At 37.8% G+C, this 20,552-nt stretch overlaps 1 protein-coding gene across 1 annotated transcript in view; it reads right to left on the bottom strand.

Moving 5' to 3' along the window:
* Window positions 1-20,552, bottom strand: part of eef1akmt2 (EEF1A lysine methyltransferase 2) — a 50,078-nt gene that overhangs the window by 16,257 nt on the left and 13,269 nt on the right. The window contains exons 3-4 of the mRNA XM_039769730.1: window positions 12,095-12,209; window positions 386-490 (exon numbers count right to left, since the gene is read on the bottom strand). Coding sequence (XP_039625664.1) covers window positions 386-490; window positions 12,095-12,209 — 220 coding nt within the window. The remainder of the gene's footprint in view (window positions 1-385; window positions 491-12,094; window positions 12,210-20,552) is intronic.

Below are 20,552 nucleotides of genomic sequence, written 5' to 3' on the forward strand. Positions count from 1 at the left end.
AGAAGCCCTATTATACGCCCATACACTAGTTATTTCCTATGATGTCTACTCAAAGTTAACACACAACCTTGTGGTCAGTGTTGTGGTTTATAAAGGAATGCTGATGACATAACATGCCATGTAACTTCTGCATCACATGACGAAGATGCCCATGCAATCAACTTACATAATGGCAGAACCCAAAGACAGATAGCAAAAGTAATGAAAATAAAAAAATATATTCAAAAAGAAAAAAGGTTACATAGAACTTCAACTGAGTACCTGACAATGCAGAGACTCAGTCTGATCATCACTTAGCTATGAAAGAACAATAATCAATCAGTTTGATAACAAGACTGCCATCACTTCATGCAGCAAAGACACAAAACAATGAGTAGCCATTTACCTGTATTTTGACATCATGGAGTTCTCTCCGCATTATGCTTTTGGAAAGTTCTACCGATGCAGAAGAGTAGTCTATTCCAGTAAGATTCGTGAAGCCATTTTTTGCCTTTAAAATTAATTAAAAAAATAAATAAATAAATAATCAACAAATCACAGTACATGTATGTAAGAATGGATCAATAGAAGACAAATCACTCATGTATAAATGGTGTGTACACATAAAAATGTTGTGTACACTCGTTTTCATGCTCACTTTGAGATGTATAAAACTATACTTGTTGTAAAGCCATGTACATTTTCACTGCTGCCTCACACAATGCGTATGCATGTTTTTGCTTGGTTTTGCAAACAGACAGCACCCAGTGTCAAGCAGTGCCATTGTTTCTGTTGTGACAGATAGGGGGCGCTATCGCTCCCTTGTCCAAGTCGCCAGACACCAGATAAAAGTCCAAAAGTTGACTTTATTTATAAACAACAGTGCACAAAGCACCCTCCTCTCCACTATACTCATTAAACAATACAATAATCACTACAATAAACAATCCTTCACTCCCAGACGTGTTGCCACCCATCCACCCAGCTCAGCTCGCCGTCTGGGAGCTGCCACAGTCCTTTTATAGTCCGTGACCCAGAAGTGCTTCTGAACCCTCAGTCCATGTAACTTCTTAGCACATCCAAGTCAGATCAAAACTCTTCTTTTTCTTCACCCTGGAAGCACGTCATTTCCCTTGTCCATGTGACTCGGACATACTTCCGGGGCGTAGGGCAAATAATATTCTTTGCTCTTCCCTGCAGCTCCATCTAGCGGCCCCTGTGGTATCCAGCAGGGCTGTGGATGAAAACTCCATTGTCCAGGATTCCCTGCTGGTCTTCGGGCCACCGCCATGCTGCAGGGAGGGCTCCATCTGGTGGCCTGAGGATGACAAGTCAGCCATAGACCACACTGTGTCATTTCCCTTTCTTTTTTAGATTTGCATCCATAATGGGGGTTTTATCAAAAACACCGAAACTAATTGCATATATATAATATAATAGTGCATAGAATGGCCAAACTATTCCAACTACCATATCTGCTTTACCATTGTTAAAAGACACTGCAAATGGAAAAATTCTAAGAGAGCATATAGATGATGATGTAAGCCTATTTAGATTTCCAAGAGGTATCCTCTTGGTGCTGTGTGGTGCTAGAATACTTTTTATGACGAAACGCATTAAAGTATGTATATTACATTTTGCACATAAACTGTTAACTTGATTTAAATAATATATACTTTTAGTAATTAAACATGTGGGAGTATGGTGGCGCAGCATTAGTGATGAGCTGGCACCACGTCCGGGGCTGTTTTTGCCTCACGCATGCGATCCTGGATAGATGAAATAATTAAACATGTATAACAAAGATCTTTCAGTGTTCCTTTAAAGTTCTGAACATTCAGCATTCTAAGCCTAAAGCTGGTTTTACAGTTATTACAGACATTTATTGTGTAGCGATTGGTTACGTGGAGAAAGAAAACAGAAGAACAGGAATTGGAGGTTGGTACATTTGACAGACACAGTACTGCAGCAATAAATCATTCCATCCAGGGTCCAACATGTCCCAGCGAGCATCGTGAGTGAGGCAGGAACAATCCCTGGACGGGGTGCCAGCTCATATACCACTGTGCCACCGTACCCCCACATATTTAATGCATGCTTTAATGCATTTCATCATGAAAATGATATCAAGTATACATCTTACTATTCTGAAATGTTCAGAGAGCTTTAATATCATGAATGTAAATGTATTCTGAGTGGCGATCACTGCCTGTGCACTCCTGTCAATGTAAAGGAAAAGCCCATTTAAGAAGCAAGTAGCTACTATCAACTGGGTCGGGGAAAACTTTGAATACAAAGCATTTAACGTGCTACTTTAGTTACGATGGGGTTTGAGAAACTCTAGTAAATTAAACATCGATTTTAAGATGAAGCTTACAACATTCTACTTTAATGACAAACAACAAGATTAAAGTGTAAATTTTCAAGATTAAACTTCAGATAGTGGGCTGCGAATCGCATTTTCACGACAACTTTGATATGTGACCACTTCTTTTTTTACTTCAGGTACTGTAAAGTTTCTGAACTTGATCTTTTGTGTGCCTCTGCCACACTGTTCCACTCCATCAATTTCCTTTTGTTTTTTATACCACTGCTTAAGCCACCAAATAGTAAGTTTTTCATTGCCTACACTTCACCGAGCAAGACCTCCATTTCACTTTCACTAAAATTATTCTTTTTTACATTAGTATTTTTCCATTGTCTTTTAAGAAAACACTGAATGGAAGAGAGTGGCGCAGTGGGTAGCGCTGCTGCCTCACAGTTAGGAGACCCGGCTTCACTTCCTGGGTCCTCCCTGCGTGGAGTTTACATGTTCTCCCCGTATCCTCACACTGTCCAAAGACATGCAGGTTAGGTGCATTGCCGATTCTAAATTGTCCCTAGTGTGTGCTTGGTGTGTGGGTGTGTGTGTGTGCGCCCTGCGGTGGGCTGGCACCCTGCCTGAGGTTTGTTTCCTGCCTTGTGTTGGCTGAGATTGGCTCCAGCAGATCCCCGTGACCCTGTGTTAGGATATAGCGGGTTGGATGATGGATGGATGGATGGATGGAAGGATGAATGGAAGAGGCTATTTATATTGATTTCCATATTCAAATAGGCATAATTCTGGGAGGTGGGGCTGTAGGCCATGCATACGAGTTAAACTTCATCTTGATTGGGATTGTAAAGGGGAAGTGAGAGGAACTTTGGTTGATTTTTTTGCGCGTATGCACATTCCTAGTTTTGTCCATATGCCATGTTTTAGTGTGAATTTTACGCACGCCGTTATACATGAGGCCCCTGATCATTCAAATGTTACCTTCAAGCATTTCAAAGATGATACTAAAACTAAAGTATAATATTCTCTGTGCTTAAACAATGTCTTTTACCGTAATTGTTGCTTTTCAGAAGCTGCTATCCAAAATGTAGAATTAGGGCATCTCATAAATTTATTTATGAAACAGAATTTTAATCTGGTGATAGCCAAACAACACAAAGCAAAATTAAACCTAGAATTAAAACCACATCCTCCACAAGTATTATCTAGGTCACTAACCTGACTCATATAAATAAAAATTAAAAAGCAGCCCATAAAGGTCACTGTAGTTCACAATGATACCTGCTTAGAAATAAAATGTTTCTATTAACATCATAACTAAAAACAGTTAGGTTTGTGTCATTTATTTAATTTTGGCTTTCCTTTTTTTAAAGAAAGACTGGTCAAGGAGGTGGCCTTAGAATACTGCACTTTTATTTAATGAACTGCAAATTTTATACAAAAATTTACATACTTTCACATCCTTTAAGGTGCTTCATTTTATCTGACCTAGCTATAACACATTAAGTTCTTGTTGCGGGCAAATTTATTATTCTCACAAATATGTGAATCCTAGTCATCTCTAGGATTGTTTTGAACATTCACACATTAGGCCTACTTATCATTTGACATTCTTATTGTTGGCAGTCACAAATTAAACAGAGAAGAATGAAACGCTGTATCAAAATTTATGGATACTGTGATAGCCTCAGATTTGACTCTCTGCAACAAAACAGATCAGTTAATTATAATCTGTTTCTGATTGGAGCTTCACTTATAGTAGCTCTTCTCAAAACAAAAAAGAATACAATACACTCTTGCACTGAACTAGGAACTCTCTATGTATAACATTAAGCCACAGAGCACAGCACACTGCAGCTACTAACCTGTAATAGAATAGAAACCTGTGGCTCATAGTGACGCAGGTTTAAAAAGTGAAAGGAAGGCCACATGCTACACTACCATAAACAGCTACAGTGTTTTAGCAAAATGTAACAGTTTCATGATGAAGATGCTGGTCCATATAGTCCACTCACTTTTTAAAAGGTGCCCAGGTCTCAGGAATGGCTGCTCTACTGTGATTTAACCGACTGCTTCCACTGCCCTACACACTTCTTGTGCCTTTTCCACTGACTTGACTTTTTTATCTTAATCTAGATCACATTTACATTTGCACTCATGTTAAATAACATGTTATAACTAAAGGAAACACTCCAGTGCTGAATCCAGAGAATAATAAAGTAGCTAATGTAATTAAGTTATGAAAAAAATTTGATGTAATTAATTCTGCATTACAAAACTTACTTTTACTATTTTAATTTTAGAAATCCATAATAATTTTCTGCATAATTTAAAAAGTAATACATAAGCATCATTGGGTACTAAGCAGCTTTTTTTGGTATCAAAATATCTTCAGTGACAAATTCTGTATTTTGTTAATTAATTGTTACTATTTTTCCTTAAAAAATGTCAACTCATTTTATATTGATTAAGAAATTCAGACACTAGTAAGAATAACTTATTTTCAGAAACTAGTAAGAATAAATTATTTAATAAAAACAAAACAGGCTATTTTTAAAATATATTATGGATGTGTTAAGCTTTAAAATATAGGCAGTGTAATAACACTAGCAGGAAATATTTTGTTAATAAATTTAAGTTCAAAGACAAGAACATTTGTTATTCCTGTATCAAAAATAAAAGAAAGAAAACATCATTGGGGGTGCTCGCAAATTCCTGTTGTTCACTGGAGGACCTTGAAGGAATAAAGGTTGAGAACCACTGGTTTAGAACATTTACTAATTTAACAAATGTGAAATCTGAGCTAAAAATTCTTATTAACATCTTCAGCACAGATTTTAGGAACTTTATTAATGATAAAATAGACAAGACTCCACATTTAAACCATATTTCTCCCTGCGCACAACGGCTTAGTAATGTAAACTTAATCACAGAAAAGCAAATCATAACTTTACTTTTTAAAATGAAATCCACTACACGTCTCAACAACATGAATGAAAAGTTCAGTCTCTGTTCTGGAAGCACATATAGTAAACATCATCAACAGATCTAGAGTGACTGGAAGTTTCTAAATGTACTAGAGGGGTCAACTGTTAGAACATTACTGAAAAGATTCATCTGCGCCATTTTCCAAGTGTCCTCGCCACCCTAAAATATTTTCAAAATGTCTTGCCTTATTCATTAATCTATTTTAAACTTTTCAGTCTTGTTTTTCATAGGGTACAGTAAGTAACCAGCATTAACTCATGTCATCAATGACATTTTAATGTCTTGTGATGAAAAAAAGGCTTGTTATTATGTTGCTAGATTTAAGTAAAGCTTTTGACACTAGAAATCACCCTCTTTTATTTGTACAGGAGGTGTACTGTATAGCACATATAATCAATAATTGGTGCATCACTGTGATCTATGATTAAATTGATTATGCAATATAGAATATATTCCATATCACAAGAACCAATATTTCCAAAACCTCAGAAAATGTAACAGTACCAGCATTTTTATACTATCGGATTTACTTCAAAAGTCAGTACTGCACTTATGCCTATGCGTAACTGCTAATAGACAAATTACCTCCAGAAGGCAAAATAATACAGGAGAAAACGTGAGTAAAATCTAAATAATAAATTGCTTACAGCATTGATGCAAAAGCATCAGTATCAACACATGTGAAAAAGAAAAACAGCAGGGGTCATGCCTGAATTTGCTTGTGTGGTTGTGAAGGAGAATTTCAGCACCAAAGTACACAAATCGTTCATAAAACAAAAGCAAGACACACACACATAGGCTCACGTTATTGCCACTTCTACCCCACAGTTCAGGAACAGATTTGTGCATACTTTGATAGTGAAATAATGGTACCAATCAGATGAAGTGCAATCATTTAACTTGTATTTTCACATATTTGTAAGAAGAGATGAAAAGATAATTAGATTGTTCGCTTTTAATAGTGTCCTACACAGTCCAAATGTATGATGGGAGGCTTTGCATTCATTCTCTGACTGTAATGAGCACATCCATCCATTTTTAACCAAAATATACAGTTCAGAGTTGTGAAGAAGGGGGACCTCACACAAATCTACAGTGCAGTTACGCATATAGGAATTTGGGGGGATAGGCAGCACTACCGACAGCTGCATTAAGTAATCATCGAGGCAACACTCAAACGAAGTCGCTATTTGTCTTGTCTATAATGGCAGTGACATGATAGGCTACGTTTGTTAATACCAAAATATTTTTTTTGGTGTTTCAATGCTTCAAGGGACAAGGCGCATCTTCCTATTAAAATTTCATACTGTGTTAACAGATACCTGTAAATCATCAAAATGAGCAGTTAGCAGCACAAGAAAAACAATACAGTTCATGGCTACATATGCACTTGCAAATGCTAAATTTGTGTCATTCATTTGGCCTTTTAAGGTAAACCGCTGTTCATAAGTATATATACTTCATATATTTTTGAATCTTACACTGAAAAATGTAATGCTGTTTCACTGTTATAAACTTATTGATTACAGATAACAACAGCCAAAGTAATTTTTAGATTCTGGATTTGTACACAGGCAATAAGTAGTAACAGAGTCTGATCATGTAAGAAACCATGAAAACAGCAAAACAAAGGCTTTTTAATTGGTGTTCTGAAATAAAGTGTTAATATATAATTGACAAGTTTGATATCACATAGGGAGCAAAGTTGGGACAAATGATTCATATGGAAAAATAAGTCTTTTGGAATTTCTGACATTTGAAATTTGAATTAATTTGACAACTATGTTAAATATTACTTTCTTTTAACCAGATAATGATGCAAATCCTATATCTTAGAAGAGAAAATTTTACAAACCTAACAGAGTGGTTCACTGACAAACCAAACTTTAAAAGCACATTTTTACAAATAACACTTTAAAGAGTTGTTTAAATGGAAATATCAGGAATTATCTTGGAACTCAGTAATTCAAGAGTACATACAGTACATAGTAATGCTTGAAAGTTTATGTTTATTATATGTTTAAAGGTGTATTGTTTAGTCACTGGATAAAAAATGGCAGAGAATACAGTAAATGTAGAAAATTTGCATTCTAAAATGAATTAGTTAGTTCATGGTATATAATTCTTTATAAACATTATGCTGAAATTCCTCCAAAATTATTAAACCCCAATCTTTTGCGACACTGGGGGGGATCATCATCCCTGATGCACATTAAAATTCAACTTTTGCACTGTATTTTGATATTTATGAATGCCAATACTTGTTCACTTAAATAATGGTTAGAAGACCTCTTGATGGATATGCCAGTATTCTAAATCTGTTGTTATTGTCAGTATTTATAAAGTTTATATTGTATTAAAGAAAAAAGCTACAATATTTTTCTACTCAATAATGGAGGTAATTTTAATAAAAAGCCACTGAATGGAATTTCTGTTGTTTAGTATTGAAAGGTACAGAGTATCATAAAATTTCACTAGTATTGTTATCAGATACACAAATTGTGGTATTGTAACATCCTTATACACTACCAGTCAAACTTTTTAGAACATCCTCATTTTCACAGTTTTTTTAAGCACTTCCAGTCTAGTGAATAACCTTAAATTACACAAATAAGTGGTAAACTCCAAGAAGTTAACAAAATTTTTTTAATTACCAAACATCAAAACATAATATTCAGGAAAAAAGTAATGGGTTAACAACTTACATCTTTTCTCCAGCTATGGAAGTTAATTAAGCCTTGTTGAATAATTACAAATCCTGTCTATATAATGGCTGTGCTGCTATACTGTTTGAAGCACTGTACTGAAATGAAAGCTGTAGAAGGTATTTTGACATGTAAGAACCCAAGAAGAAACAAGAAAGTAAAATTATAGCTGCAAGTCTAGAAATTGCCAGAATTCCTGTTTAGAGGGAACAAACGAGGCATATACTGAAATTGTATCCTTTGTTGGACAAATGTTGTAAATAATTTTTAAATACAATGACAAAGGGGTAGTTACAATACCCTGTTGGTGCTGCAATCTATTGTGTCTTTGGGGGGTTAATTTTAGTGGTGCTCCATTTGACTGACCTCGGATCAAGACTGTAAAATTTTTACACACCAAATGGCTCAGTTGATTTTTTCAGAATCTGCTTTTCTAACCTTTATGGTAATTTTATTGTAGTGCTCCTTTACACAAAGTATTACAGTACTTTAGGAATCATAGGTGTTGTTTTGTTGCCAAACATCCCGTAAACAGATAGCTGAAGTTCAGACATTAGGAGAGAGTGGAGGCAGAAATTTTGGCTTTTACATTCAAGAAAGTGGATTGATTAATAAACAGAGAAAAGTGCATCTGAGGAGTCACCCTGTGTGTAAAGAAGAATAGTGGCAGACATGCCTTGTCCAGCTGAAGTAAGAAATAAGGAAGTATCTCTTTGGCAGAAATTAAAAGAGAATGCTTTGAGATCACTTAATTATGTCCTTTAATTAAAACAGACACTCCTTGTCTGAAAAAAGCGAAAAGATAAAAGAATTTGCCCTCACTGCTTAGTAAACAATAGGCTTGTTAGCTTAAGAACAAAATGTGTTGATTTCATATGTACACTGCAACTTCTTTATAAACATGAACATTTTATTAGAATTGTGGCATGTAATTATGACTAGAATTTGTATTTTCATTTTTGTCATGTGTATTATGGACAAATATTTTTGTACATGTTTTATTAGTTTAAAAAACATTTTTAAGGGTTTTTTTGACTATTTTTTGTTTTCACTGAATAATAAGCCTACAGTTGTTTCAAATTAATAAAAAATGAACAGGTAACACATGTGGTCTACAGTTTTGTTATACAAATACCAGTTTAACACATGACTTAATGCTTCTTCATGACTGGTTTTGCAGGAGCTTATTAAAAAATAAAAACAAAATGTACATAAAACAAATTGGAATCAGAAACAGAATCAGCCAATTCTCTTCCTGAAATCAGTGATCTGTATTGAGCCTAAAAATACCTGATCAGAGCATCCCTAGTTAATACAACTAAGAAACTGTTCTCTGAACCAATTAAGCTGGTTAACTCAATGACAGACAAGAAATCATCGTTGTTCCTACAGTAGTGGAGACTTCTCTTTGATGGTGTTAATAGTGCTGATGTGTTACATTCACAGTCGTATTCTTCTAAAAGTTAAATCAACATTATAAGATAAGTACTTTTTTTTATCTAATATTTGTATATGATGTTCTATGCTGCCTGTTTTGAAATATGAGAGTGTGGGTGGCTTTAGGGTAGCATTTCAAGCAGCATGTGTCTCCTGCAAAATATGACAGGCTTGAAAATTATGTTGCACTATCTTGTATTGTTCTTGAGTAATTTAGTTCATAATTATCAAATCAAATACACTATGTAGAAAATTTTAATGTAAACTCCTTCTCACTTTGTTCTGAAGTTATAGTATATGGCATCCCCCAGGGCTTCACTTTAAATGTTACTGCTGCGTAGGTATACAGTGGTGCTAGAAAGTTTGTGAACCCTTTAGAATGTTCTATATTTCTGCATAAATATGACCTAAAACATCATCAGATTTTCACTCAAGTCATAAAAGTACATTGAACATACATTGATTGAATATTACATATTTGCGAGTGGCAAAAGTATGTGAACCTTTGCTTTCAGTATCTGGCGTGACCGCCCTTTGCAGCAATAACTGCAACTAAACGTTTCCTGTAACTGTAAATGGAAAAGCAAAAGTAAGACAACTCCCCAAAAGGGAATGGTTTTGCAGGTGGTGGCCACAAACAATTGCTCTCTCCTTATCCTTCCTGACCGATTCTTCTCTAAGTTTGCATTTTGTTAGTGTTCTCGTCACTACTGGTAGTGTGAGACAGTACATGCAGCCAATTCAGGTTGTACAGGTAGTCCAGTTGCTCCAGGATGGCACATCCATACATGCCATCACAAGAAGATTTGCCATGTCTCCAAGCACAGTCTCAAGAGCATGGAGGAAATACAAGGAGCTGGACAGGGTCATAGAAGGGCATTAACCAAGCAGCAGGATCGGTATCTGCTCTTTTGTGCAAGGAGGAACAGGAGGAGCACTGTCAAAGCCCTACAAAATGACCTCCAGCTGGCTAGTGGTGAGCATGTTTCTGACCAAACTGTAAGAAACAAACTCCATAGCATGAGGGCCAAACATCTGCTAGTAAGACTTGTGCTCACAGCCCATTACCATGTAGCTCAATTGGCATTCAGTAGAGAACACCATAATTGACAGCTCCACCACTGAGGCCCCATTCTCTTCACAGATGACAGCAGGTTCACACAGAGCAAATGTGACAGACATGAAAGAGTTTGGAGATGCCATAGTGAACATTATGTAGCCTGCGACATTATCCAGCATGACTGGTTTGGTTGTGGGTCAGTGATGGTCTGGGGAGGCATACTTTGGAGGGTCACAAAGACCTCCACATGCTTGGATATGGTACTGTGACTGCTGTTAGGTACCAGGATAAAATCATCAGAGCCACTGTTACACCTTACTCTGGTGCAGTGTACCCTGGGTTTCTCCTGGTGCAGGACAATGCCTGGCCTCATGTGACCTGAGTGTGTAGGCAGTTCCTGGATGAACGTTACGGATTGATGCATCAGATGACACCAAGTAGTGCCACAGACTGCCCAGGACCTCACTGGTGTCATGATCCAGGGACTGGGAGGAGATCCCCCAGAACACCATTCACCGACGCATCAGGAGCATGCCCAGGCATTGGCAGGAGTGCACACAGGCACACTGGAGCCTCACACACTACCGATTCACATTATGAGTTGCCATAATGAAATGCACACAATTTGGATCAACCTATCATTTCAATTTTTGACTTTGATTTTCTGTGCGATGTTGAATCTAGCCCTCAACGGGCTGGTGATTTTGGTTTCCATTGATTGTTGTTACATCATTTTTTTTCTCAATGAAGTACACAGTTTTACTCAGTAAAGATTATCGACTTGAATATTTTGTTCATCAAGATCCAATGTGTAATTTAAGTGTTCCTTTAATTTTTTTGAGCAGTGTATATTCATGTATATACATGCACACACGCTTTTATAAAAATTACATGGCTCTATGGCTACATTACATTTTCTACCAATAACATAGCATAAACATTTAAAAATTCAACATTCAGCCTACTCTAAACAGTCCAGCAAAACATTAGCATATTGAACTAAATGTCAGCTTGTTTATAATATAAAATGTATTGTTTTGGTTTTTTTTTTGCAAGTTGTTATTTTTGCTACTCTACAGCTATTGCTTGGAAGGAATAGTGGTTCAATGGTAGGAAGACACTGACACTTCACAATCTCTGACTTCAGGGTTTAAATCCTAGATTTGTGTGTGTAATCTGGATGCTGTACTTTGCTCCAAATTCTCAGAAATGTAAATGTTTGACAGTTCTAAACTGATTAGGTGGTCCGAGCCTTCACTCTTTGTGTGCATGTGTGCATATGAAAGTTAACTACAAAGAATTTGTGTCCCACCCTCAGCTGGTTCTTGCCTTCCTCCCAGTATTGTTCAGACATATGTATGTGTTATTATAGTAAATGATTTCATAAAATTATTGTACCACTGTTTCTGGAAACAAGTTTTTCATTGTCACTTAAACAAGCATGGATTGACTGACGGTATCATTTGAAGTAACATTTTCTAAAATTTATGCCTGTATCACTACTGGACATTTGGAAGGACAATGAAGGATTTGTTCATGACAGTTTACCGAAAGAGGCAGCAAGAAGATTATTCATTGAAAATATTAGGTTGTGTTAAAAAGCAGATTTACCATTTCCACAAGCAGCATTCCATTTCCTGTTCCTATATCAAGTACAGAGGAATCCTTTGGAAAATTGTGATTTTTTAGCCATGTGACAATCCGATCTATACTTTCCTTGCCAAACCTTACAAATAAAAAAAAAAAGAAGAAAAAAAAAAACAAACAAAACTTCAAAATATGTATACACAGTTATACACATAATTACACTGCATTATAAGACACACTTTTACCTACTTTCAAACGCAAGCTTTAAAAAAATTCAGGAGAAATATTTAAACTATGAAAATTACAGCTGGGTTCATATGAACATCTTTTAGCGACACAACAAGCTGAGAAACTGGCTAAGCACAGCTTAAAGTAACTTTATAATCCTCCCCACATTACTAATTGAAAATGTTATTTTACCAGTAGAAATTCAGCATAAATGGAGAGGGTATTAGAAATACTGTGTGACTGAAGAATTAACACGAAAGTTAAACACAAAGTCTTTAAGTCATTCATAAAACCAGCATTGATTTATGAAGCTGAGATATCGGCAGTAAAGGTAAAGCAGGAGAAGAAGTTAGATGTGTCAGAAAAGAGAACAATGAGATGGATGTGTAGAGCTACAAAAATTGACAGAATAAGAAAGGAGACAATAAGAGGTACAACAAAAGTGGAAGAAAGTACAGAAACATAGGTTGAAGTGGTATATAGATCATATGATGAGGAGAGACAACAAAAATATGTGAGTAAAAGAGAAATGGGAATGGAAGTGCAGATAAAGAGAAGATAAGGGAGGCTAATGTGGTGGTGGATGGATAAAGTAAAAGAAGGTCTAAAGGAAAAGGGTCTGAATAGCGAGGAGGTGCAGGAATGCGCTGTCTGGAACAGGCTGATTAAGCACATCGACCCCCCCATGAAAGTGGGAAAAGATGAAAAGGAAGAAAAAGAAATTCTTTGTAATTAGTGTAACATCTACAACATTCAAGTGACAGGTGTCGCATAAGAAATCCTCAATGAAGAATTTGTAATTTCAGAATTGAGGTAGCTTTCTAACTCAATTAAACAACATTCTCCTCAATTTTCAATTTAAAGTTTGGAATTTTTGAGTCAACTTATATTAGTGCAAAAATATGTTTGGAGGTAGCAGAGCAAAAATCTACTTTGTTGCACTCTTTACTATTTAAATCTTACTTCACATGATCAGATTTTTTTTCCTTATTTATCGTTCATTAACTATATGAATAAAACATGTGGGAACTATAATTTCAAAAGCATCACTGAGCTCACACTTATTATACTGTTATTTGTTGGGTTTATTGCAAACTGCCAATCTGTACACTATGGACAAATTAATGGAGCCACTTAACTCAAGAGATATAAAAATTGTCAGAGGCATTGAAAGGGAACATAAAAAGAAACACAGCAAGAGTTACAATGTTTGTGTGTTCTTTTGATGACATTTCAGGCTTTTTCCTGATTCCACTCTGTGTTTCAATGTGCAAACGCACTTAAGTTATGCACCAGGATGAAAAGTAGCCATTATCTTACAGGACTCTTTCAGCAATTTTCAGTCACAGACTTTATATACATGTACACAATCTAAGAGAGTAGGGGGTAGTTGCGGCATACTGAAATGACCATCCGGTGGTGTAGTGTGACATTTCCAGGGACTCATTTAGCCCTCACAAAATGTAAATATGTAATGTATAAATATCACCTGTTTCCACTGTTTTTTACACCATTCTGCATTACTACAATTTTTTAATAACCTGTACACTACTATGTTACAGCTAGGACAGGCCCATGTTGTGCCATATACTACAGCAAGAGCCCTCAAGTCTGGTTCTAATAGGATGTTTTTTTGTTCCAGCTCAGTTTTTAAATTCAAAACCATTAATTGCTGCTAAAACAATTATTGATTAAGTAACATTGTTGTGCTTCGTTTTCGTTGACTCACTTGTACAGATTCCAAAACCCTTAACTACTTTTTTAGTCATAAACAGTTGTTTTCTTAACTACCTTATAATTGACAATGAGATGCAAGTGACAAAGGAACCAGCAGTTTGTCACCTAATTTAGTGATTCTTAAAGAGCCCAATGAGGATTCAGGTTTTCGTTAGTGCTGGGAGGTATACCGGTTCACACCGAAAACCGTTTTATATTTTTGTTATGATAAGGATTTTTCTTATACCGCAACACTGGTTTAAATAGCCTAAACAACATTCAGAACATGGCACAGCAGGAAACTGTTTAAGAGGGGACCGTTTTCACAGCTACACTGCTAAATACGCATGCAACGGTGTACATGCATTAGTGGAGGTATTGTGTGGTGAAAATGGACAGAGAACATTCCAAAACTGAAGTTGTAGCAGACAATAAAGTTGAACATGATGACACAGAAGAACTTTTGCTGAAAAAGGAAGTCATGTCTGTTGTCTGGAGATACTTGGGTTTTGAACGGTCGGATGTGGACCATTATTATTTTAAAATGTGTGACTTCTGTTTCTATAGTACTGGATAATACTGCAAGCCAAGTAGCACCCAGACCGTCCAAGGTCGGCACACCTCCCGTCTTCCTTGGTGATCACTCAGTTGCTGCTTGGATCCACTGGGAGGCCTTTGAAATCGCTGCACCACGGCTCTGGAATGCCCTACCAGAGAACTTGAGAACACAGCAGATTGTGGGCTGTTTTAAAAACCAGCTAAAGACTTTTTTATTTAGGAAAGCATGTTAAAAAGAATGCCACTATTTATTGTTGTTTTATCTCTGTTTTTATCTTGTTTTGTCTTTGTTAAATATTTTTATGTAGCACTTTGAGATTTACTACTAATGTAAAGTGACTTATAAATAAAATTAATTATTATTATTGCCTTACATTTCGCTCGCCCCACTCTACACACTTAGTCAGTGGGGCGAACCAGCCCCTAGAGTGTCTCAGCCTGCACTCCCTCACAGAGTCCCAGCTCGTGCTGCCTTCTCCTTCCTGGTGTCTGGTTCGTCTCCCATGACTGCCATTTCCGTTTTTTAACCTCCTTCTGTTCTATCTTTTTTTTGTTCCTTATCCTGCTGGCCCATAAATGTACGTCTCAGTGGACGCAGAGCCTTATTCATACGCCTGAGTAAGGCGATGAAGCAATTGAGAATGATCACACCCGCACGTGCAGGTGCGACTCGCCCCAATTACCTCTTCAACTCCCTGCAGTCCTGCCCATGGAGACACAGACACAGCTAACTGGATTTAAAAACTGGCCATATTTTTTTTTTTTTTAAAGCCGCAGACCCGTTATACAACAAATAGCACTATAAAAGCAAGTTGCAGTTGTATTATTTATGTATATAGCTTAGCTTGAAGCAAGGTCCATATTAATGCAATTTGCAATATGATGGATCAGTTGGTAAAGATTTCATCACCAAGTTGCACTTGTTTTATTTTATTTTTATTTGGTGAATACTGTTTAATGGTCCGGGGCTTGAAGCTTTGAAGTAATAGTATTATTACTGGAAGTTGAACTATTATTTATTTCATTGTCATTATTTATTAGTTTAAATATTATGCAGTTTAATGATGGTAAAGTTGTTTAAAAAGTTACTTTAACGTGTCAGTGGACAGAGACTGTTAACATTAACAGAAAGTGTAGTTGGTTTACGAAAAATATTTACTATTTATTCCTTTTCTAAGGTTGGATCAGTGCAATACAACTTTTGACAAGCACCTCTGGATATTTTACTAAGTCTAAATGCCTCTTTGGATGGTTGAAAATATGTTGGCAAAATTATAGTTTTAAGTTGTTTGCAAAATTTGTTCAATAAAAGGGTTCTTTATTTTGACTGCAATTGTCATGCAACTCTTCATTAGTGCCACCCCTTTGAAAACTATCACTTTATGGGGCCATCCAAATCTGTATTGTACAAATCTCATGACAGTGGAACTGGCTTTTCTTAATTCTTAGCCAGTCTACTGCAGTAATTGCAGTGGAAAATGTGGTTAACATCCATTCATGGATGGGGAAAAAAATACTGTCAAATACAGTGAAACCGGTATAATTTTTAAAAATACCTTGATATAGAATTTTGGTCATACTGCCCAGCACTAGTTTTCATCTCAACCAAAATATGCTTTTAAACTCCTAACTTAACTTAACTCCTAACTATGTAACAAGCTATTATTTCCTAGTTTCTATGTTTTGGAGTCAATTCTTAAATGACAAAATTAGGTTTGCTAAATTTTTAATAGATTGTAACAAGCATTACTATAAATTACATGAGAAAAACGTAGTGTTTTTTTTTTTAATCCTGATTTTTAAATTTATTAGCATTCTTATCATCACCATGATTATCACTATGCTCTTCCTAATGTTCTGGTTATTTAAGCTGGTATTTACTAATGAGCACAATAGTAACAAGTAGCTGTAGACTTTCAGTGCCATTTGCTCAGGTGTCTCCTCTGCTCATCACTATTTGTCAAGGAGAACAAGAAAATAACAAAATTGAGTTAGACATTTAAAACTACTGAAAAAAAAAAAAGATTTTAAAATTTGTTATAATTGTAAATCTCACACTACTATGCTTATCTGAATGCAGCATATGAGAAGAAAAGCAAAGACCAACTAACTGTCAAGCAGCGCAGGTCTTGCCTGTGAATGAGGGAGTGCTCATGGTCAAGGTAGCATTGCTGAAGGATGTCAGTAGGTTGGTAAGTCGATTGCTTGGTAACTGCAGGAGTGGCCAACTCGGCTGTTTACTATGGCATTCCACTGGTCATCATTTGAATGCCTGCAACCACAAGTTGGATAAAAAGGAGCCCAAGCTGAAAACTAGGTGAGAATCTGCAATGAACTTAAGACAGAATGATTTCTGGTGGGGAGAGGTAAAGTGAGAGGAGGAGAAGCTTTGGAGGCACCCACCTCACTGAGTATAGGGAGTGAGAAGAAGGGCTGGAGGAGCCCCAAACGTTGTGTTGCTCTTGTTAACCGACAGGGTGTAAGGTGAAGCGAGAGGGTGAGAGAAGCCACAGTAGCAGAGAAGGATAGGGTTCCAATGTGGCAGTATCCAGGAATGAGTTAGGAGACTGATGAAGGTGGCAGCTCCTGGTCTGTAGGTACTGATAAAGGTGGCAGATTGGAAGGGTGCCGAGATGCCCATGGCATCCGGACGTGACAAAGAATAAGCTTGCAGGAATGAATATGGCGTTTAATTTACTTATTGCGACTTTCAAACCTCCACAGAGGACTTGTTTTAATCACTGGAATTATTTATTGACGAATCCTTCGGCTAGGATGTTGGACATCTATGGGTCCAAGGTCCTCAAGGCTGATCCTCCAATTAGCTGTGAACCACCCAATCTCACTGAGATTGCACAGGTGGTGAACCAGCTGAGAGTAGTGAAGGTTGCAGGGTTCTGTGGTACTCCGGGATGAACTTGTCTAGGCTGGTGGTAAGGCTGTCCTCCTGGCATTTTAAGGAATCGTTGCTTCCATTTGGGAGACAGGAATCATCCCAAATGATTGGAAAATGGGACTTGTCATCCCTGTCTGGAAATTGATGGATGATTGCCTGGATTGCAGCAACTACAGGGGATTAACACTGCTCTCAATGCTGGATAAGGTCCTTGCTAGGGTCATCCCCAAAAGAATCCATTATCACTTGCTCGGCTACTAGCAACTGGAGTGGTTTGGTTTTACATCTAAGAAGTCTACCATCAATCACATCCTGGCACTGAGGGTTCTCATCAAGCGCAGAAAACAATTCTGGCAGAGTTTCTTTGCAGCCTTTCTTGATTTTCATGAAGCATTCAACTTAGCTGATCAAGTTGCCCTGTGGGACATCCTAAGACTTTGTGGGATCCCCCCACCAAAGTTGTGTGTGGCACTCTTGATTTCTATGCAAAAGGACGAAGGTCCAAGTATTTAGAGTCCTGGTATATCCTGTTTTGCTATATGATTGCAAGACATGGGCCCTATCCAGAGACCTGAGATGAAGACTGGACTCCTTTGATACTATGTCTCTTAAGAGAATACTTGGGTACCACTGGTTTGACTTTGTGTCGAACAAGCGGTTGCTCACGGTGTTCTGAATGAAGCACATCACCTGCTATCTGAGGAACCTTCAGTTACGGCACTACTGCCATGTGGCGTGATACCCCGAGTGTGATCTGCCGTGAAGGACCCTCACTGGTGAGGACCCAAGCAGCTGAACCAGGACAAGAGAACACCGATGTAACACCTGGCTGGGGCAGATAGATAGTCATTTCCGAAGGGTGGGACCAGACCAAATGTCTGCCTGGGGGGTTGCCAATCGGGATCCCATGCTGTCTCCTTGTGTGGTGGGTGCGGCCACTTGCTGTACCAGTGCATGCTCACCGACCTGACCTGACTCATCAGAAAGGAAAAAAGTACTCAATAATGACAATAAACACAAAGTTTCATCTCTCCGTTTTCTTAGTGAAACCTGGCATAAAAAAATCATTGCCACAAAGAAGTATTTGCCACTTCCTGATTTTTTCTATTGGAAATTTTTGATACTTATTGTTGTCAACTCTTTAAGCAAAATCTAATATTAGATAAAGGGCACCTCATTGAACAAATAACATTATTTTGTCAGTTAACTAATAAACATAGTTATTCAAAGCCAAATTGGCACTGTCTGAAAAAGTGACTGCTACCTTGATATATCAAACCAGTTAAAGGAATAATTAGAGTCAGCTGAGCAAAAACAAGTAGGCTTGACTACAGCCAGTCCTGTTTAATATAAACCTAACTTATTGTCACCCTGACCATTAATGTTAAGATGCCAGAAAAAAGATACAACAATTATACGTATAATGACCTGTAATGGCACACTAAACGATAACGTGAAGTGAATACACTTTACTTGAGCATTCATAGTTTTCATACTCTTTCTCTATACATTCAGCATTGGTTTGCTCAGAGGTTGATGCGCTTGGTGCTTCCTGAGCAGCTCTTCATTTCTCCACCCTAGTGGCCCGCTTTCTCTTCTTTTGTCGGCATCTCTTAAAACTGATTAAGCCAGTTTTTGTGTTGCAATTGCTACGTTTTATTAGTACATTTTCCTTAATTTTTCACTTAAGCTGGCACTTAAGTCTTCGATCTGCCTCAAGAATGATTTAAGATATGAAGAGGTAGGGGAAGTGACGGCAAAGGTGGTAGGGCTATGTATATGTGCCGGCATCTGGAAGGTTGTCCGTTCGAAACCCGTAAATGCCAGAAATGATTCCACTCTGCTGGGTTCTTCAGCAAGGCCCTTAACCTGTAATTGCTCCGTCCTGGATATGAAGTTAACCTCCATTCAAGCCTAACTTGAAGAGAAAACTCAGGGGGCTGGTGGCAAGACTGGTACTCTACCCACTGTATGTGTGTGGTATAGCGGGTCCACAGCGCTCTCAGTAAGGGCCAGTTTTTAAATAAATAATCACCGCTCTCGCGGCGGCTTAGCGAGGGAGCGTTGGGCCATAGCAAGCCACGGGGCAATCTGCGGTGTGGGCGTTTCTCACCAAGTGCACAGGTGAGGGACTCCCCACATCCGTGATTGTTCCCATGGCTAATGTGCTACAGCTGCTATGGCCCCTCGCATTATAAAAGAAGTGTGAGTTGGTTGGGAGAGAAGGAAAAAATGAAACGAAAAAGACGGAGGTTGATGAAGAAAGCAGGAAGTAAGGGAGCACGCCGGTACGGAAGAGCGAACGAGGGGAGTGTTTGGCCGACACTCAGTGGGGCTGAGAAAGCAGTCGCTCCAGCTGAGCGATTAAGTAGCTGGAGTGACCAGTGGAGGAATCGACTTGACCGAAGAAGGAGCGGGAGTCGAGAAGGCTTTGGGCTGGTGTAGTCCCAGCGTGAGCACCTTGGCCGCTGGGAAATAACCCAAGTCTTGGTCCGGTTGGGAGCCTGACGAAGCCAAGGGTCGAAGGGCTACCGGACCTGATTGAAGGGCAGCTGATCCTGCAGGTAGGCGACTCTCCTGTAGAGCAGACCAGATGGGCGTAGCAGGGGAGCCGCCATGGAAGCAGAAGACACCGGGCTATTGGTTTTAACATATTACTTCCTGTACTATTGTACCTCGTTGTTTTTAGAGGATTTTTTCTATATATTGATTTTAACCTCCACAATTTCTTTCAAGGATTATTTATTTATTGAACTTTTGAAACACTGCAATTTAATTGAGCACTTTGTTTTTGTTGAATAATTTAATAAAAGCACTTTTGCACTTTTTTTATACCATCCCCTTGCTCAAATGTTGTCTCACTGTTTAGCTCATTCGGTGACATTATCGACGGTGTTGGGTTCAAGGGCTCCCAAATTTCAGATGGGAGCATGGAGCCAGAACCCGCATCGTCACAATGTGGTGTTGAAGTGTCAGTTGTTGCACGGCTGCACTTGGGTCCTAATATGGGATCCTGATGTAGTCCATCTCTCTTCATGGTTAGTTTTGGTTTTTTTTTTTGCCATGACCGCTTGAAAGAGGGCT

The sequence above is a fragment of the Polypterus senegalus genome, chromosome 1 (assembly GCF_016835505.1).
Source record: "Polypterus senegalus isolate Bchr_013 chromosome 1, ASM1683550v1, whole genome shotgun sequence".
NCBI lineage: Eukaryota > Metazoa > Chordata > Cladistia > Polypteriformes > Polypteridae > Polypterus > Polypterus senegalus.